General features: G+C 41.0%; 1 protein-coding gene across 4 annotated transcripts; it reads left to right on the top strand.

The window, feature by feature from the left end:
* Positions 1 to 1,822: 1,822 nt before the first annotated feature.
* card11 (caspase recruitment domain family, member 11) lies at positions 1,823 to 21,220 on the top strand. 4 transcript variants are annotated; one of them, XM_027005246.3, is made up of 24 exons: positions 1,823 to 1,948; positions 9,793 to 10,006; positions 10,794 to 10,931; positions 11,268 to 11,593; positions 11,829 to 12,008; positions 12,160 to 12,306; positions 12,948 to 13,073; positions 13,182 to 13,382; positions 13,624 to 13,788; positions 13,890 to 13,938; positions 14,026 to 14,111; positions 14,242 to 14,348; positions 14,471 to 14,511; positions 14,605 to 14,734; positions 14,910 to 15,108; positions 15,239 to 15,365; positions 15,752 to 15,992; positions 16,266 to 16,350; positions 16,501 to 16,596; positions 16,681 to 16,801; positions 17,092 to 17,277; positions 18,475 to 18,599; positions 19,363 to 19,478; positions 19,670 to 21,220. In XM_027005246.3, exons 2-24 carry the CDS (start codon positions 9,805 to 9,807, stop codon positions 19,872 to 19,874), a joined length of 3,399 nt encoding a protein of 1,132 aa, XP_026861047.2. In that variant the 5' UTR covers positions 1,823 to 1,948; positions 9,793 to 9,804; the 3' UTR covers positions 19,875 to 21,220. The 4 variants fall into 4 exon arrangements, with proteins under 4 accessions (XP_026861047.2, XP_081555404.1, XP_026860802.2 ...); XM_081699278.1 differs by having other exon boundaries at positions 13,872 to 13,938; positions 14,949 to 15,108; XM_027005001.3 differs by having other exon boundaries at positions 13,872 to 13,938.
* Positions 21,221 to 21,590: the final 370 nt, after the last annotated feature.

Below are 21,590 nucleotides of genomic sequence, written 5' to 3'. Positions count from 1 at the left end.
TCTGACTTCCTGTTGGATGTGTTGTGTAGCACTGTTTAGTCACAATCCTATATGCTGAGAACTGTAGCCGAGAACAGCCCTTTGCGTGCAGTCCCTGTTCATCTCCTCTCATCAGTGATAACTTACTGGTTATAGTTATGCCCTAAGAGTGAACTGTGCCTGACATCAGTGAATACTTTCAACCAAGGCTTGACCTCTCTTCATTCAGACATCTAAAGTGGGATTGTAATGTCATTGGAAATTCATTGATTGTATCTTTAAATATTCCTCCAAATTTCAGAGAAACAGATCAGAAGATTCCTGTACATTAGTGATGTCCTTTATTACAAACTTTAGAATCACAGTATTCAGTGGTTTAACATTATCTTTCAGCCTTGATCTGGGTCTCCCAGAGAAACCTTTGCAATGTGATCTAATGTGTGAAAGAAGCAAATAGATGTGGAATTTTCATTTGCACACAGAATTTGCCTGCACTGAGTTAAGGTAATCTTTATGACATCACGGCAAATGATTTAATTCAGGTTTTATTTTTATTTTATTTTATTTATTTATTTAAACGGGAAAAGTGGCCAATACCCATAAATAGATTTTTTTTATTGTATGCTATCATGTCAATTTTACATAATATTATTGTATTACACAGAGCTTTTTACTAGTGAATAATGATTTTATGCTTAATTAGAAACCCATTCAAAGTTTTCTCATTTTGAATGAGTCAGAAATTTTCTCTTCCTATAGATGATCATTTAACTTCTGTATAATGAAAACATCTCAAACTAAATTTTATTGCAATAAAAACAGAACATGCCAATAGATTTATAACTGTTACATGTCAATAGATTTACAAAAATTGCTTCAAGGCTCTTGACTGTGAATAAACACAAATAGCTATGATCACTATAAAGGTATTGTTTTAGTAAACATGAAATTCAATGCAGCAACACAAAGTTTCCTCAAATTATGCCAATAAGACTTTTATTACTGTAGTATCAGGCTGATACTGCCTAGAAGAAAGCATTCTGTCAAAAATCATTGAAAGGCTCAGAACGTTCACTTATTAAGTTCTTTAGAATAACTCTTAATTCAGGCATCATGGATCAGGTTTTTACATACATACATACATACATACATACATACATACATACATACATACATAGAGTTAGATTGAAAAGAAAGAACTTTACTGATACTAAGGAAACTGCAGTGTTACAGTAGCAGGACATGAACTGCATATGAATTTATATAAATTACATAAATGTATGGGTAGAGAAAGAAGTTAAAGTACCTACTGTTTAGGTGAAATAAGATTAAAACGTGTACACACACACACACACACACACACACACACACACACACACAATTACACACACACTTGTTTTAATCTTGTTTCACTTAAACAGTAGGTACATTAACTTCTCTCTCTCTACGATCTCTACTTCGCTCTCTATGATTTCTCTCTCTCTCTCTCTCTCTCTCTCTCTCTCTCTCTCTCTCTCTCTCTCTATATATATATATATATATATATATATATATATATATATATATATATATATATATATATCCATATACTATTTAGGTAACAGGAAAATTTGGAAAATAACCCCGTAACATCTTTTTGCGTGAAATTGCATTTTCATACCCCCACCCCAGTCCATCAATATTTTGCAATATATCCAGAAGTGTACAGGGATGTAATGTAATATAGTTTCAAATTTTATGTAATTGCTTCTGTATACCCAACACTGCATTATCAAGTATCAAACGCGCTTCACACGTATAACTCCGCCTATTAACCCTCATCCTTCGAGTGACTAGTAGTCACAGTTCCTTTCTGTCAGGTCGAACTTTAAGTGATCTGTCCGGCATGCGCTCCTCTGCTTCAGTGTTAGCTATTTTAACATTCGGAATGTGCGTGTCCTGTTGAAATCCAAGAAGTGATCTTCTACAGGTAAATCAAGGTATTACATTTCCAATCAGGCGTCAAAATCATTATTTATGCAAACATCTCCGCTTAAGTAAAAGTAAAAAAGTAAAAGCTGATCTCTCTGAGATGTCGGGCTTATCAGAAAACTTTACAAAACTAGGATGAGTTTTGGAGTAGCTTGACATGCGACGTTTGTGATATTCTTTATTGTATCAGTTGAGCTGTTTGACGTAAGTATTGTAACATCATAATTATTACTGTTAGGCTGCGTTTGAGGCAAGGTGACAGCACGCAATCTAAAATGTTGTTCAAAGGTCCTTAGCAGCGTGTCACCTGTCTTCTCAGTTGGAGCTGCGCTGTTTTGACATGGTCCCTTGAAGATAAAATTCACCGATTTTTCACGAATGCAGAACTAAACGTGTGCTTAGAGTTCCGTCATAAAATGCGAGGCACGCGAATTTATTAGCTTCGTAAATAATGTGAAAAGGGGTGTCTGCAAGGTGTCTAGCCAAGATCCATTATTACCTCTAATACAAGAGCCAGTAACATGACTCTAAGCTGAGCAGCTGACAAATGGATGAAAGTTAAATTTATTAAATTTAAACTGATTGAATTCAGGCCGCTTTGGGTGAATTCAGGACATTTTTTGCGGTCAGGCTTCGATCTGTAAGGCTCATTCCTACCTTTGAAAATGTGTTCGAAGCTGAAGCTGCAACAACATAAATGCATCATTAATTAAACTCTTGAATCTTTAGATTTCTTCAGCAGCATGTGAAAAGGATGATCTTGATTTCTTAATGGGCTTATGTATACATCTATTTAAACATCAGGAAATATTTGTCTCCTGATTGTTCTGTGGTTCTTTAGCAGCAGACTAATCAATTTGTTGATAGTGCATTCCAGTCTACACTGCTTGGAGCCTTTCTTGCACACCCCAATCCACGCAGGGTCTGATGATGAGCTGGATGGAATGTGTTAGGACAGGAAATACTTGAACATGAAGTCTGCATAATCACAGATCAAATGAATCATGTTGAACAGCTTTGCCATTTTTACAAATTACTATGGCAAATTAGTATGAAAATGTCCAGGCATAGAGAGGCATGTTGCTGAATCATTTTAACTCGTGATGATCAGATCCTCTCATTGCATTGATACCAGTGCATTTGCACAGTAGTTTTGAAAGTGTCTTGAAAGTGTTTGTGTTCATGCACAACCTAAAGACTTTTCTTTCCCTTTAAAACCACCACAAAACTGAGAATAAAGGGCCCTTGTCCACTTCCTGGTTTTTCTCCCAAGCCTGTGGAGAACTGTAGTGGTTTCATTAATATTCATTCTGCTCACTGTCACAAATTTAGAAATCCTTATTTCTAGATGGTGCAATTTGATAAGCTGCGTTTAAATGAGTTGCAGTCCTAATGTCACATCTAACACAGGAAAGCAACTTGAAATGAGATAGGAAAATAGGAGGCAGTCTCAGAGACTTAAAACTGTCTTTGAAAGTTATCTCTTCTGCCAAATATTACATCAGAATTCGCTTTGCAATTTCTCGTGAAACCAGAAGCTAAAAGGGCATCGCACTGGGTACACAGAACCTTAAAACAATTATTTTGTGATGCTGATTTTGCTCCACTATTATCTTCCCTGTCTATCATTTATGTGTTGACTATTTTTTGTGTAATAATCACATTTGCTGCTTTGATTTGCATTAGCACGCTTGCTTGCCAATTGGGCACTGAAGAGGAAAGAGGATTGACCTTGATAAATAAGAGCAGACGTGATTCAGAAGTGAATACAACCCTTTGATAAAGCTCTTATCCCCATGTATGGGCATCTTTGCCATGATGATTGCAAGAAAACAGAACAAAATAATATATGTAAAGTTCTGCTTTCACACAGAGGGCCTGGTTAGGGCATCATGCATGCAGCAAGTGCAATAAGAGGAGCAACACTGCGGCACCTACACCCACACCCACACCCACAACCCCCCCTACACACACACGAGCTGTGCACTTAAGTTGCGCCCTTCGGCCAGTCTCTCTGGCTGTGAGAGTGCAGTGGGTTAATGGAAATGTCATTTGAATAGCCAGTAGTGTGTCAGACAAGGACCCTCTGTGAATACAAAACAGTTGCCCAGTTCTGTTCATTTTTGGACCTCAACTTTGTTTAACAAATTGAACAGCACGTCATACTCTCCCCCTTTAAAAATCTATGAAAAGCTCCAGAACATACGAATTCAATTTAAAACTTGTCTTTTGTAAGATGCCCCACTCCTCCCTTGTGACTGATACCATTTTGCTTGGATTTGCTGTTGTACCCAAGCACAGATTAAGTTCCCAGCTTTGGAAGTAGTTCAAAATAGCAGCTCAGTGGGATGTCAGGAAGTTTGGTCTATTCTTTGAAGGTTCATTGCTTTCTCTGCAGTAAACTTGCACACTCCAAGGGATATTCTGGTGCAATTGGCACCTTTCAATGGGAGTGAAAGAGCACATCCTCTCACATTTGTGGAGATTACACTGCAAACTTGTTGGTCAAGAAATGTTGAATGTTCTAATGTCTGGTTTGTATCCAGATGTTGTTGTTGTTTTTTTGTTTTTTTTTTGCTGTGTAATCATGTTAGCTTCTTTATCAGAGGTAAAATAATGTCTTTATGAGATACCTCAGAAACAATCTAGAACCTTTTACCTTTTGCTCTGTATTGAATATCCAATAAAACAATGGCTCTCAGACTCTTGACGGTTGCAGCAGTGCATAGTCTGGAGTTCTACTTGCTCTAATGCACAGATCAAGTTGATTATATTTGTAACAAATGACTGAACTGTGTGCTACTGCATTCCTGTGGGGCTGAATTTGGGAAGTGTGCCATATAGCTTTAAATCAAGCAGGAAAAACTAGCAATCTCCTGCCATCTATAAACGAAACCTGCATTTACATTTTATTGATAATTGTCATGGGCATTTAATAAAACACATCCAGTATATAGTATATTGATTATTTTTATGGTTGCTGTTTTTTTTCCCAAAACCCAGACAATACAGAGGAATAATCCAGGCAGTTCACATGGAAAAACAAACTCGTTGTCCATAGAGATATTGAATTACATTAATCTTGCATGTATATGAAAGTGGGTAATATGGATTAATGTGGATTAAGAGTCAAAGATAAATAGATGATACCTTATTGACACAAAAATGAGATTAAAGGCCTGTGAGAAGTGCTTGGTTTTGGCTTTAAGCTTGAAATCTTACACTATTATGGAGATTTAAGAATGAATAATAGAAGTGCGACATATTCTCATATTTACATATTCTCCCCTATCAGGTCCATAGCAGGCCAAGGTTCTTACATCCATAACCTTTGCACCTGCTGTTATGCTTGACAAAGGTGGAACTGTTATGTTGAATGAATTTGGTTTTAGCTTGCCAGTGATTGCATCACATTTTTAATTGTCTGGTTCCTTTAAACACCGTTAACCAGTGGGTGGATTGTGAATCACTTTGGGCAGTTATGCATTCCTATCAGCTATGTGTCCCCCTATGTTAATAATATTCAGTTTTAATCAAAGCTGTCTCATGCCAATGTTTGATCATGTTTTTTGTGATCAAAGTCAGTTATTTCCATGTCTGTCAGTGAAAGTCAATTCAGAATGGTCAACAAACACATTGCACACTGATATTTTGGAGTGGTGATATTATAGTATCAATATTACACATTTAAGGGAAACCTTTTTGATGTGCTCAAGAAGTATTATCAAAGGTTCATTTAATAAAATGAATTTGAGAGAATTAGCCAAATGAAGTAATAAAAATATAATATGCAAAGATAAATCTACAGTCCCCATTACTTGCACTTAAAAATGTACTTTTTAACTTCATGATCTACTGCACAGCAAAATCCCCAGGAATAAGCAGATACAGTGTTTTAGATCCAGGCCACCTGGCCAAAAATGAATACTGTGTTTATTCAGCACTGGGGACTTGCCTTTGTAGATGTTCTAGCACTTCAGTTCAAATACTGAATAAACACTGGTGTGATGTGACTCTTTTAAACTGATCTTTAAACTTATACCTAGCATAATGTCCAGGCATTTTTACATATCCCCACCTGTCTCATGTTGTAAAACGCAAATACCATGTATAACAAGCTCAGTGTCTGAACTACAGTTGTTTACACAAAGTATGAGATTGTGAGGGGGGTAGGAATATCCTGCAAATCATACCATGATTCAACTCTGAAACCCCAGCATTTGACTCTTGTCTAGGACACCTGGGAGATCATACAAGGACACCATTGCTGCTGAGTAAAATATTTTTTTTTTTCCCCTTATGTTGTGCTGGTTTTCTATATGTTTAGGAAAGTTTAGGTTATGTAAAATGATCTTTGTAAATTATCTACTTCAGTCTGTTGCAAACTTTTTTGCTGTGTATTCATGACACACAATGAGTCATCACATCACTGCAGATTGTTTTCCATGTTTGCTAGTATTTGGGACCCTTATCGCTGAGCTGCACTATTCTGAAGCAGCTGATAAAGTTCTCAGTGGGCTGAAGCTTGTGCAGTAGTAGGAGTGTGGCTGTGGACCCAATGAACTGCTTCATGCTGCGTTTCACTTTCACACAAAACAGCTTACCACAGTTCCTCTGAACTGGTAGTCTGGAGGAGCAGAGCTGCAGCCTATTGGCTGGAGACGCACTGTTGGTTCGTGGTTGTTCTAAAATCAGATCGGGTGGCGGGAGCACGTGGTAAGCACTTCCGCCCTCTTGATCTGCCACTGCTCTCCAGCATGAGTGAGGAACAGTTTCAGTCCCAGTCCCCAGGGGAGAAACAGACGAAACAGTGGTGAAACAGGATCAGGCTTTAGGTGTGACTCCCTCATAATGCAAAGGAAGAGGGAGAGAAGGAAGAGGCCAAGTTTGGACTTGCTTTGTACACTACATGTTTCTCTGTTAGATCAACTGCAACACAAATGAGATCTGTTGCTTGTTTGTGTAGAGTATTTGTGAAATATGCCTATATGTTTGTGTCTGTAAACAAAAAAAACTGAAATTGTGACAATTCAGCTCCATAGAAAAGACAGCTTTTAACTAGCTGGATTTAAGACACTGAAATCACTTTCCATTTTAATCATTGTCCCCCATTGTTGCCAGTTTCTGGAGGATGCTGTACAAACTGCTTCTTCACAGTTTTGAAATGTAATTTTGATGTTGTGGCCTATTCTATGTAATTTTGATGTTGTGGCCTATTCTATTGAATAGCTCTTTAAATGTGCACAGGATCTGAGAGATTTGACCTCTTTGCCCTGAGTTTTTCACTTGAAGAGGTGGGACTAAACATCTGCTACCAAAATGAGGAAGTAAAGAAATTAGTCACCTACTCCAAAATAAGCTCAGAGGAAACTTGGTTAGGGTTGTATTGTAAGATGGGGGTGTGGACAAGCCAAATGTGTTTTGTACGCCTGTCCACATATGAGTGTGACAGTTACATGTGAGTACTCCTGATGAATGAGTTGGCTGAGTCATGTCCCATCCAACACACAGAAGCCTGTGTAGACCTCTGACACCCGGGCATGTCATTTACTCCAGCAAGAGCCTGGTCACAGAGGGAAAAACCCCACTGATTCTTTCCAGTCCTCACCCAAACCAGAAACCAGAGAGGAGTGGAATCCTTGCTCTGCTGTGCGGAATGCATGAGGTGCATAGGCACCATTTCTAAATCCGCAGATTTTATTTCACTGCTTTTTGATTTACCCTCATGCATCCCCCTCCCCTCACTACTAGGCCTGTGGTTGCCATGCCCAAGAGCACCAGAGGATCTGAGCCTGTAAAACAGCAGGAGGCATGACTGGCTGGTTGCTAGCTTGCAAGCTGCCTTGTCTGTTCAGTGTATTTGTCTGTTCAGGGACTGCAAAGGGGATGACCCTCATTTGTTCAGTGTACAGGGACTGCAAAGGGGATGACCCTCTGTGCAAGCATCCTATAATGCTCAAGTAGATGCATGTCAAATCTGTCCACAATCTCAATCCAACATGTGCCAACTCATTATGGAATTACAGAGCAGGAGAGTGTTAGGAACACATCATTGGTCGATTACCTTGCAGTCTGACCTAAGGGAGAGAGGGTGAAATGCCAAACATCTTCTCAACATTTACCTGACTCATGGGCTTTATCAGATTTAGAGTAGTGTATGAGGCAATGATGAATGAAAGAACAGCAAGAAAAACATGCAAAAAATGTGTGGAGGTATATGGATGTTATCAGATAAGATGTAATTTGCAAAGTGGTGCAGAGAGACAATGCAGGGATTATGTAGCTACAGGTGACTAGCCTGCATGCCCGGGCTGCTTACTGCCCAGACACAGGCCAAAGTAAAATAGCTTAAGATGACTAATTCCCATACATTACAGTAATGCACATTAGCATGCTTCCTTAGCAACCAGTATAAGTATTGAATTACCATCATGGACAGAGGGGCATTGTATTTAAACTCATTTTGTCATTTTGCTGGTGGATGCATAACTTGGTCAGGTCATCAGTGCTCCATGGGCTAGTGTATACAGGTAATGTATAAAAGTCCCTTCAGTTCTGGGACCTCTGGTCCTCTGCCTTGTGCAGTGACCCTGGGATGGATTTGAGTGAGTGAATTTGTGGACTTTGATTGCTTTTCCTCCCTTGTCATTTGAGGAATAAGCCTTGCAATTAATACAAAGTGATGCACTTCCAAAGATATTTGCAGAGAAGCAGACCTTTCATAAAGTGAAAAATAAAAAGCATCACTGATCATAGACATTGCATGAGCTGTCCAAACCCTTTTTTTCTCACCTAAAGTAATGTTTTAAAATCTAAACTGCTGAATTTTTGCAAACTGAACCATTTCTTGCAGACATGTAGTAGCCTCCGACTAATGTGGAAATCTCAGCAGCCCTGTTCTTACTGCCACTATCCACAATCCACTGTGACCTCTGTCTCAGCATTCATTCTGGAATATGTTCCATGAAGGCTCGGAGGCTGATAAAGGTTAACTACCTTTGTATTTTGATCATGTTTTACCTGTAGCCTGTGGCTATTCAAATCATCCGGCGAGTTCACAGAACACCTTGTGCCCCACCACTCATGAGTGCTCTGACATGTTTAGGAGGTTATGGTGGCAGATGACCACGCTTTCCTTCCACACTCTGTATTCATGCCTCTTGCGTGAGATGGACTGATTGCACCATCCGATGAGACAGTAGGAACTTGCAGCAGTTATTATGGGGCCTGTAACCCTGATATACTAGACAGTAGAATACATTTGGAATAAAAACAAAGAAAAGAAGCCTGTTGCTTAGAATTTCCATTTAATCTATATATATTGCTATGACATTTAAATATATATTGGTATAAAAGTCTTGCAGTTGCACTTGTAGTTAGTTTATATTATTCATATTCCTCTCAAATTTACATTGAGAGATAGCATCATTGCTTCATAAATATGCATAACATAATCAGAAGGACTGCATGTAACCCATTAAATGTCTTTTCAAAATTTATAATGATCATGTGTCCTTACAGGAAATTCATGTTTCCCATGCCATTGTCTGAACAAAACTGTTTAAAAATCTTTACAGAATTTTAACTGGATGAAAATCTAATGATTGTTTATTGTTTGTGCCATAATTTAACATTATGGCATTTTTAATGATTATACCTATCAGTGTATATTGTCCTAAAATTACTCCTCCCTTGGCTATAATATAAAACAGGTGCATAAACACAATGGCGCCTGGAGAAAGGATATTCCTCTCTCCATGTTCTGTGTGAAAACTTGATTAGTAGTGCTCCATGTATTGTGTATGAAGTCTCAGAATTCTAGCATGGGTATTTCTGCTTCAGGCCCCCTCAGACATGGAGAACGGAGCATCTGAAAATGTTGTAGATGATGAGGAGGCTCAGTGGGACAATGTGGAAAAGAACCGGTACATTCTATGCCGCTACATTAACCCCTGCAAGCTGACGTCTTATCTAAGACAGTGTAAGGCCATCGATGAGCAGGATGAAGATGAGGTGCTACACTCTCTACTGCTGGAGACAAAGACTAACCGTGCAGGTACTGTGAGTTTGTGCACATCTACGTGTGTGTTGGGGGGGGGGGGGGGTGTATATGTGTGCTTGTGGATGTGTACCTATGTGTGTGAGTTTGCATGTGTGTGTTTGCATGTGACATCATGTGTGCTGCGTTTTGGTTCAGTACAGGTGTGGGACTGTTGTTTCACATCCTACTGTTTGCACATTATATCTGTTTGTATCTGTTTTACATAGCTGGACCCCCCTCATACATGTGCACTCACTCACCCCGTCTAGGCTGCAGTGACAGAAAGACTAAACACTATGGAATATGAAAATGCAAATTCTGTGCAGAAAATATTTACATGCAAATCATACCATTAATCAGTTACTCAGTCACCACATCTCTCACTGTGTTGTTCCAGTTGTGTAATAGGATGATGAATGGAGGCTTTTAATCCCATGAGCTGCAGCTGTGACTCCTTTGTTTTGTTTTGTTTTTTGTTTATTCTACAGACTCCTTCCTGAACCTCTCTGTCATTTTTCAGCTTATGTATGGCCACAGACACATTGGAAGATTTGGCCCAAGGACTTTTTAACACTGTTTTGTCTGTCACAATGAAGCATAGCAAAACTGTTGTTTAGGCCTGATTCTATTTACAATGACTTTGCACTGTTTCAAGAGGGACTGCAGTTTTTCTGCATGCTGGCATATTGACCAGATTCTTTTAACTCTATCATTTAGAGTTAAATACACTCTGGTGCTATTATTCACAGCAAATCCAGGAATTCAAAGCTTCAGGGCCAGTGAAATGAACTGTTTGTTTCAGGTCGGCTATTGGATATCCTTCACACCAAAGGTGAACGGGGCTACGTGGTCTTCCTGGAAAGCCTGGAGTTATACTACCCTGATTTGTACAAAATGGTGACAGGCAAGGAGCCTACTCGCCGCTGTGCTTCTATAGTAGGTGAGTTACTAAAAGTGGAGATCACATAAGTAGCTGGTCCTAATTCTGTTTAACAAGCAGTTCCCACACAGAATGTTAATGTGCTTATCAGTGAAAAAGAATTAGTACTAATCAGTTAGTATGACCAGTTATTACAGTCCAGTTAGTATGATCCAGTTTTCATAACTCTAATGCACTGACATTCATTCATTAAAAGTATTAAAAGTAACTTTGGGCATTATTGCCTTTGAAAACCTTTTCTCAGCAAGCCTTGTGTCATTGCTTACCTTGCCTTGGGTGTGCAGTGGATATTAATTTTGGATGATGTCTTGAGTCATAGTTTTTGCTCCTTGGCAGTGGAAGAGGGTCATGAGGGCCTCACTCAGTTCCTGATGAATGAGGTGATGAAACTGCAGCAGCAGGCCAAGGTGAAGGACGTGCAGCGGGTGGACATGATGGCCAAGCAGCGCACACTGGAGGATGAGCAAAAGAAGCTTCGCCTGGCTAACCAGGAGCTGCGCACCTTCCAGGAGCGCTACAACAAGATGAAGGAAGAGCGCAACAACTGCAATGATGAGCTCATTAAGGTCAAGGATGACAACTACCAGCTTGCCATGCGCTATGCCCAGCTCAGTGAGGAGAAGAACATGGCCGTCATGAGGAGCAGGGACCTGCAGCTGGAGGTCAGAGGGCGCAGAAGGGTTATGGATCACACTCAAATTCAAAACATGATTACTTGACTTAATGTTTGGGGCCACTCTATTACTGGGTTCACTGTTATCAGTTGCTTTGTCAAGTGTGGTGCCTTAGTCATCTTGATCATGCTCTTCAGGCCCAGATGTGGTAACATGACCAGCCTATGGTCAGTGTTTTTGAACACAACAGATGTTGCCAGTTTTATTTTTGTTTCTCCTTCAGATTGACCAGCTGAAGCACAAGCTGAACAAGGTGGAGGAGGAGTGTAAAATGGAGAGGAGACAGTCTCTGAAACTGAAGAATGATATTGAGAACCGGCCTCGCAAAGAACAGATCTATGAGCTGGAGCGAGAAAACGAAGTTCTGAAGATTCACCTCCAGGAGCTGCAGTCAATCATACAGGTCAGCCTTACCCTACACTTTACAACAGTGGAACATAAATAGTATTGTAAGTCTCCAGAATGAATCCAGAGCAATTTTGGACTTTCTGGTAATGTAAGTGTTTAAGTGTTTGTCACTGAACATTTTGCTTTTGTTATTTTGGCATGTACAGCCTGGGCCCCTGACGGACTCGGACAAGGCCCTGCGAGACATTCTGGAGCATGACCGACAGGAGGCTCTGGAAGATCGACAAGAACTGGTCAACCGACTCTACAACCTGCATGAAGAAGTACGGCAGGCAGAGGAACTCAGAGACAAGGTGACAGCTGGCTGTGTTCCAGCCACCGACTTTCAGTTCTTTTTCGTTGCTTCACTATTTATTTAGGTCAGTTCTGTGCTGGGATGACTCAGTTTGTATAATGTCTAAGGTCCCTAGGCTACATTGGTTGTTATTGTGTCATATCCTGTGGATTTCTGTATGAGTTTTCTTGACAGCATCCTGAATGGCATGTGATTTTGTTCTTGCAGGCGATTATATGTGTACAAAATATGTTCCACTATCTGATTTTTATGTAGACTGCCTTTAAATTCTTCACACTGCCAAATGTGATAGAGCCTGATGAAGACTGGCTGCTGTAATTTGCAGCATCTGTAATTAACAGTGGTTTTGTGCTGGCATCTGAAATGTGTCAAAATTCGGCTGAAGAGATACTCATGAAGACTTCCCGTAGACTGAAGTAGCACTAAGCACTTCTCACACTCTCACACCCTGACTGAAGCCCTTATAAAAGATAAAAGTATAAGTTTAAAGCCACTAGAGACCCATCAGTTCTAGTCTGAAGGTGGAAGGCATCACTGGTGCAGGGCTGTGCTGTGCTGTGCTTTAAGTTAATCTCACTGGTGCAGACCTCCTCTGTGCCCTCGGTCACTGAGATTAAGAATGTTTTCTCTAATCCACAGTACCTTGAGGAGAAGGAGGACCTTGAACTGAAGTGCTCCACTCTGGTAAAGGATTGTGAGATGTATAAGAACCGTATGAACACCATCATGGTTCAACTTGAGGAGGTGGAACGTGAGCGGGACCAGGTCGGGTGCATTATTTCAGTAATAGTATTTAGGGACATTTGGATAATGGAATTATGAATATTTAATGACAGAAACAATAACTATGATATTGGTGCTTGTGCCTCACAGGCTTTTAAGGCAAGAGATGAAGCCCAGAACCAGGTGTCTCAATGTCTCATTGATAAAGACAAGTACCGTAAGCAAATACGGGAGCTGGAGGAGAAGAGTGATGAGCTGTACATTGATATAATGCGCAAAGATGTTAAGATAGTTAACTTGGAGTCCAAGCTGAGGCGTCTTTCAAAGGAAAATGGTTTTGACCCTAACCAGGTATGGAAATCTGAAATCTGAAAATTTGTGGTGAAGTACAAAAAGTTTCCAGAGAAACAGTATGATTTTGGTTTGTCCACCTAGAAAATCAATTTCCTTTTCCTATATACATATTTGTTTCTATTATAATATTTACTGTTTAAAATACAACAGTCTTTAGTGAATATTCAACACCTAGTTCTTCTTGCAGCATGTCAATTGAGCATTGGTGCTACTGTGTGTGTTCTCATGTTGTTCTTAGAGTTTGCCCCGAGACCTTCCTCAGACAATCATATTTCAGCACTTTGAGTCTCAAGGCACCAAGATGGAGGGGCCATCTGAGGACTCTGAGGAGGAGGCCCATGAAGACATGTTTCGTCCTGCCCCGAGTGATGTCAAATTCAAGCGCAGACCAAACCTCAAAGGGGTAAGCCTCACTGAAACATCACGTTTAATCATTCAGTCCTTTCTTGTCCCTGATTCGACCAGGATTTTGTGTTTTTGACGCAGTTCCCATACCCTCCCCAGATAAGAGCGAAATCACCAATCTCTCCACCCAAATCATTGGATTTTCAAGGTAGAGTTACTGTTCATCTTCGACAGTCTTGCATGTCAGACTGAACAGAGCACAGACCACACTGACTTCCTTTTCCCTTCTCTGCAGCTGTGCCACATGCCAATGGGGACCTGTCCGATGCTGTGAGCGCTGACGCCAGCCCTGTAATGACGAGTTCAGCTTTTGGCCCATATGTAAGTTACTCTGTTGAATGGAGAGGAAGTGTTCAGCAAAAAGAAGCTCAGTCTGAGTGTTACATTGCAATTTACTGCTGTATTTAAAGGCCTCTTTCACCAACTGTGTTTATTCACTGTCGGTCTGCAGGCCCGTTTCCGGAATGACAGTATTATGTCCACAGCTGCTGAACCTCCAGAAAAGGCCTCCATCCTCAGAAGAACAAAGGAGGGAGAGCACGAGTTTGTGCCCAAATGGTACTGAAGAGTGCAGTACTTTTCTCTTCTGAGTGGGAATGTGGTGGAATTATAAGTATCACAGTTCTGAAGCATGTTGTGAATGGATAATTAATACAATTTGTACTGCCATCCCATTTCAGCCGAGATTCGGTGGACTCCGATGGGGACTACGTAGATATTGGTAAACAGATTGTTAAATGAATCTTTGCAAATATGAATCACTGTATCAATAATTCACATTGTTCGCCTCACATCTTCCTGCTCTCTGCCACAGATGATACGGACACGGTCTCATATGGCCCTCCATCCATCCACTCCTCCTCATCCTCTCATCAGTCTGAGGGCATGGATTCCTATGACCTGGAGCAAGTCAACAACATCTTCAGAAAGTTTTCACTGGAGAGGTGATCCACCATGGCTCTATGCCTACCATCATGCACATCCACTGGGTGGACATGTCAAAATCAAAGTCCTCCACTGGTGGCTGATTATCTCTTGGTCATAGTTTTGTCCTATAACTGATGAAATATTCCTCTTCTCATGTGCTGGTCCTCTCTGTCCATCTCCCCCTGTCACCAGGCCCTTCCGTCCCTCCCTTACATCCTGTGCACGCTCCAGTACTTTGCGGCCCGTGCAGGATCTCTCTCTCCCTGGAGACTCTCTGCTGTCAGACATTACTCTTATTGGGGGCAATGACAGCGGCATCTTTGTGTCCTTTGTCCTCCCCGGCTCCAGCACAGAGAGGGCTGGCCTAAGAATGGGACACCACCTTTTAATGGTGATTTGGCAGCTTGTGTTAGACATAACATGCTCCAAACACTCTAGCAGCAGTGTGTTCCCCCTTATTCCCCCACCCCCTCCTTTCACTTTCTCAGTGATTCTGAAGTCTCCTTTTTCACTGTTGCCAGCTGAAGGGCTGTATCCGGGGTGAGATGCAAAGCGTGCCTCTGGACACTTGCACACAGGAAGAAGCTCACTGGACACTGCAGAGATGCACCGGCATGGTCCAGCTTCACTATAGATGCAACTTTGAGGGTGAGACTGGCCACACCTGACATGTAGGGCTTAGAAGCTTAGATTGGGTGACAGTTATTATGATGTGTTCTAGGCCACTTTATAGACCCCAACACCTCCCTCCCTGCTTAGTAGTCTATTTACAAACTTTAACGACAAGGCTGGGCTTTGGTCTGGTTTATGGATGGCTGTCGTTCAGACACTCTCATCTGTGTGTATGTCTGCTGATTGCCATAGGCCTGAGAGCAGTATTCTCTACTGAAAAGTATCACTGTGTTAGATTATATATGCCAGAACTGTGTACCCAGGGTAGCTCTCGCCCTGCCGTGAACTGTCAGACATGTGGCGGGAGACATGGCAGTGTTCACTTCCAGGTGTCAGCGTGACCTCCACTCTTGTGTCTCCAGGCTACAGGCGGCTGCAGAAGGACATGGAGGAGGGCAGAGTGGTGTCGGGCGATTCATTCTACATCCGGGTGAACCTTAACATCTCGGGCCAACTTGACAGCTGCTCTCTGAGTGTGCATTGTGACGAGGTACTCCACGTGCTGCACACCAGGCACCTTGGTCGCTGTGAGTGGCTGTGTGCACGTGTGGACTCACTCACTGACAAGGATCTGGAGAAGGGCACCATACCCAGCTATAGCAGGTCAGTCCTGGTTTCAAATGGCCTTGTCCTTTCATGGTCCTAAAAGAAAAAGAACAGGAAATAGGACTTTATGTTCATTATTTGAAGTGAGAAAAATCTTGATTTTCCTTGGATTGACTGCTTTTTGAAGAAGAGGTTGAAGAAGTCTGCTGAAGAGCATTAGCCTTTAGGAATCTGTGTGTGTGTGTGTGTGTGTGTGTGTGTGTGTGTGTGTGTGTGTGTGTATGATATTGAGAGCTGTGGTGTAAACTGATGGTTGCTCCCTCTCCCCAGGGCCCAGCAGCTCCTCCTGGTAAAAATCCAGAAGTTAATGTGTCGCGGTGGCCGAGAAGAAGCTGATGGCTTTCGGGGGCTGCGGGTTAGTTTGCTACTTGACCAGCTGCGCTCGCATACAGTGGCCATGCTTACATGCAACTTCTGCAAAACCAGCACAACACAGTGCAGCCAAGAGTGAATCCCAGTGCAGCCAGAATGACAGAGGTTCGCCTGCTTTCATTTGTGTCCTCAGAGCACATTGCAGCCTGAGGAAGCCACTCCACCAATGGACCCCAAGTCCAGCCCACGCTTGTCCAGAGCCAGCATCTTCATCTGTCAGATCCTGCAGGTAATGCTCCCCCTCTGGCCTGACTTAGATTGCAAGAGACCACGGCCATCGGGTGCTGGGATTAAGAGATTTTCTTGGTGTCAGTTTGTCAGCAGGGTAGATAACAAGTACAAAAGGATGGACAGCAACGATCGAGTCCGCATCGTCAATGCAGGCAATCCATCATCTCTTCCCAGGTCAGGCTTTGAAACGATGAAGCCAGAGGGTGAGAGTAACAACCCTACTGCCACTTCACAAAGCTCACACAATAGCTTTTTGATGTATAGACAACAATGGATTTGTTCATGGATGGAGCTCTGGAGGCTGCACTAACACTGTTAACAATAAAGGAAAATTGATGGGAGCTAGTTAGGTCATTATGCAAATGAGACAATGCTAGTCTAATTTGCATAATGACTCTTAGTTTGTTGATTTTACCTTAGTGGTTTTGGTTTAAGCATGTCTGTAACTGTCCCTGAGGAGTTTGAACACCATGTCTCTGTGGTAATGTTTTAGATATCCTGGACTCAGAGAGTGACCTGAATAAGAGTGACCTGAACCTGATCCCATACAGTCCAGTGACCCCGCACCACTGCCCACGCAAGCGCCCTGTGCTCTTCTCTCCCAACATCTTGGCAAAGACCATCATTCAGAAATTCCTCAACTCTGGGGGGGCCATGGAGTTCAACATCTGCAAACCAGGTTAGCCATGATGAACAAGACATGCCTAAGATAACTGTGGAAAATAATAAAATTAATAACAATAAAAATAATTAAATATACTAACATAATTACTACACAAATGTGTGCTGAATAAATAGGAACAATAGCTGATGCTCTTAGATATTGGTCAGATACATAAAATACAAACAAATAAATAAATAACCTGTGTCATGTTGGCTTGGATTTGGAATGCGCTTTCAAGAGGGAGTTCACCACAGAAGAGAAAAATGTAGGCAAGAAACCAATCTTCAGAGCTTAAAAATGTACTGCAGAACTGGTTACAGACCAGCTGCCTTTGTCTTTTTGGTCAATGAAACAATGTTAGCAATTTAAGTTTTAAGTTAGTTTAGAAAAGTTGTTTTCTTTTCCCGAGTGCACACTTTATCACACTGGCTCTAAAAGCTTTCATGCGTTATTAAATCATGGCACACACAATGGGTGAGATGATTTCCAATCAACACGAATCGTGCATCGGCAGAATTAAAATAGCAATTTTAGTAGCAAGCAAAAACTTTCTGTGAACCCTTGACCTGATGCATCCATGCAAAATTCACATCTTGTTGCTAACACTTGTTCTGTCTATAACTTCTCATTACCTAGATGGAAAGTTTTGATCATAAGCCAAGTTCACAGGGCCTTAGTTTTCTCAACCTTCATTGGTAAACTGTAGAAAGAAAACCGTCCACTCTAACAGACCTTGAAAGGAATGGGTTTATGATGAACTCTCTGCTGATGCACTGCGTTAGAGTGCATATTCTCCAGCAGATTCCCTGCCCAAGAAAAAGTACGGGGAAAATATCATTTTAGTAACAGTTAAACCACATTCAGCAAAATTCAAAGTACAACAGTGTAAGAGTATATAGGCAGTAAATGATTAAAGGATAATGGCATATGCAAAAGCAGGCATATATTAAATTGGTAAATATATTTACAATTTGACCTTTAACAATAAACAGGCTGTTGTATTGTAGGCAGTTACTTGTTCAAGCCAGACTGTCAGAAGAAACTAAAAGATGATATTCAAAATTTATCACAAAGAATACTTGAGATATCCTGCAAAAAAATGGCAGAACCTCAATTTTTAATGGGTTATTTATTGTGACGAGAATGTTTTTCTGCCCTTCATATTCCGCTGTTTGAAAGTCAACCTGTTTATGCAAATTGTCATGGTTTCAGACATCCTGACAAAAGACGAGTTTCTCATGAAGCAGAAGATAGAGCCCATCATCTACTCCAAGGAAAAGCAGGCCAGCACGTATGAGTGCGTCACCCCAGAAAACATCGAAGCCGTTGCCATTAAGGTAAATAAAATGCTCTTCCCAAATTTTTGTGTTGACAATTGGGAAATTTCTTCCCTTTTGGTGAGCTCCATTTCTCTTTTTCTAAGTAAGAATATCATCAGTTTTCTTTACACTGCTCCCTCAGCAGTGGTGTGTCTCATTTAGAAGTGATGCCGTGTCATGAGCTCTAGCCTTTTCCAGCAGTCTGCTCACTGACCCGGAGCTCTCTGGTGACAATTATTCTCTGTCACTGAGACCTAATTCTCAGAGATCCACTCTAATCTTCACTCCCCGTGAAGGAGTCTCAGCCTTTATGTGGAGGAGGTGGTAGAGAAATGTGGGTCTTAAGAAAGAAAGTGCTCTCTGCAGATGTGAAAAGGACAATTCACATTAGAGAGAGAAGGAGAGAAAGAGAGAGAGAGATAATGAGGTAGAGCGAACTAAAGAGACAGAAAGGGGTACCCTGGATGCCCTCAGAGCCAGCATGCTCTTTGGGGTCTGTGGACAGGTGGTCAGAGAACTCATTTTCATGCCTCACTTGTAAATGGGTCAGGAAAGGGGATGCAGGAGTACCATTTACAACACTGCCAGACTTGTGTTCACTATAGAACAAAACAGAGTGAAAAAAAAAACACATTCAAATATTCCTTTTTTCCATCCTGAAGTCTGGGTATTCCTCTCATTAAGAATTCATTTAGCATTAGATTGCAGTTCAGATTGCTTCAAAGAAGTATCAAGTTGTGCAGCTCTGGTACATGTTTTCTAATGTTCTGTTGCGTTGCAGAATAAACACTGTCTGCTGGAAGCAGATCTGAACTGTGCCAAAGATTTGCTCAGGAGAGAAATCTACCCCATCATTATCTTCATCAAAATTTGTGAGAGGAACATCAAGAAATTAAAGTAAGCAGTCTGCCAAGCTCCCAGCCTCTGTCAGATTTATGTACATCATGTAGAGCTCAATTTTGTCTACTTTACTTTTTCTTTAGCTCTTAATCATGCTATTCACAGCTGTAGCAGACAGTCATGCTGTGTGGTTGTTGCAGATAGCTCGTTTGAATGCGATGATGTGCTGTGTGTGATACTTCCTGCAGGAGGCTACCACTCAAAGTGGACTCGGAGGAAGACTTCCTCAAGATGTGCCGTGCCAAGGAGAAGGAGCTGGAGGCACTGCCATGCCTTTATGCGACCGTGGAGCCCGACTCCTGGAGCGGAGTGGAGGACCTACTGCGGGTCATCAAAGACAAGATCTTTGAGGAGCAGAAGAAAACAGTTTGGGTGGAACAAGACCTGCTGTAGGCCGTTGGGTGTGACCTCACCCATGTGCAAGCAAGGACATGCTCTGCTTTGTAGCACTTCTACAGGCATGCATCTCACACTGACACTCGGTGGGTGTTTGCAGCACCGGTGGAATTACTGGTAAACATCAATGACATGGGGACAGGAAATGGTGCTGATATATGTAGTTGCTCTGGAGTGAATAAAAAAAAAAAAAAACAGTCCAGGAATGAGATCTCTCTCAGAGGTGGAAGTACTCATCTTTAGCTCCAGATATATAATTCTCCAGATGTGTTGTCACTGGCATTGTAATAGTCATTGGTACTACCCAGTAAGCCACAGTCCATTGCTCTTGTAGGATTGTTGGATTCCAATGATGATTTCTCCTGTGAATATTCACTGCAGTTGCCCTACATCATTTTGAATAACCATAAACAAGATTGATGTTGATAATTGTTAATGAATGTAAAGCCTTTATCATTGCAATTTCTATAAATATTGAAATAGAACAGATTTTATTTTACCCTGTTTTTGTCTTACCAGTATATTGATTTCCAGGCTACAGTACACTAGAGAAAATGCACCGTTTCTTTTGCTGTAATATGTACAAAATATGTTGGTGAATGACTGCTAGTTAAAGATGCTACAAAATTGTTTGCTGGTGAATTAGTAATGCAGTTGGAGGCACATGGCATTAAGTTCATACGATTATGGTAGTGACTTGTGAGACATTTGTTCTGGGTATAGAACTGTTTAATAGTCTGCCAAAAAGGGAACTGTCACCAAGAAGTTCTTGGTATATTTAGCTCTGAAAGCAAAATGTCCCCTCTAATATGAAAATAAGTGTTGCATCAACTCTAAATAGTACATAGAGGGTTTATATATTCAGCATCGGAATTGTACATTAGAAGGTTTCTCTCTCTCTCTCTCTCTCTCTCTCTCTCTCTCTCTCTCTCTCTACATAAGAGGAAAAAGAATATATATATATATTCTTTTTCCTCTTATGTACTATCCTGAATTGATGCATCACCTTATTTTCTTATTACTGTTATGCAAACTTACTAGAGATTATTTGTGCATCATGACAAGAAGTCATTGAATGTATATGTAGTATGTGTGTATTTGAATTATATTTATTGTAAGCAAATTACTTTCTGGTACAGACAAAAATTAGTTTTGTTTAATATAGTTTCTATTGATTGTATAGAACCATAACCCTCTTTGCCAAAGTCTCTCTGAGTAGCTAAAGTAGTGATGTCTGAGATATAGAAAAAGTGAGAGGAGTTGGATTATTTCTGAAAGTACAAATGTGTCTACTAACACAAGTGATGTATGTTATTTCACATTAAATGACCTTTAGAAGATCATTACTGTTTCCTGTAATTGCACTGCAGCAGTTCATGAGTTTGCCTCTGAGATGCAGTTGTACTCAAAGCAAGTCTAGCTCTTCTTTCTACCAGAGCTCAGTTTTATGCTCAGTGTCACTATTGCTGATGAGACAACTCTCATTTTCATTTTTCAGAGATTAAAACTGAAATAGCACACAAAGACTGGGACCAAAAAAAGAAGACATCGTGAACTGAGTGTGTCACGAGCCAAGCAGTGGAAATTTCAGTTGGTTGGTGACGGCCATAGACAGGTTGATGTCTGTGGTGGCGACAGTTCCTCTCAGAGTAGCGTCACTGCAGACGCCAGTCTCTTACGGTAAACCCAAGTTTCCATAGTGATTGGAAATAT

This window comes from Electrophorus electricus, chromosome 2 (genome assembly GCF_041902795.1).
Source record: "Electrophorus electricus isolate QZ-2024a chromosome 2, ASM4190279v1, whole genome shotgun sequence".
NCBI classification, from domain to species: domain Eukaryota; kingdom Metazoa; phylum Chordata; class Actinopteri; order Gymnotiformes; family Gymnotidae; genus Electrophorus; species Electrophorus electricus.
This window is presented reverse-complemented; position numbering and strand designations above follow the sequence as displayed.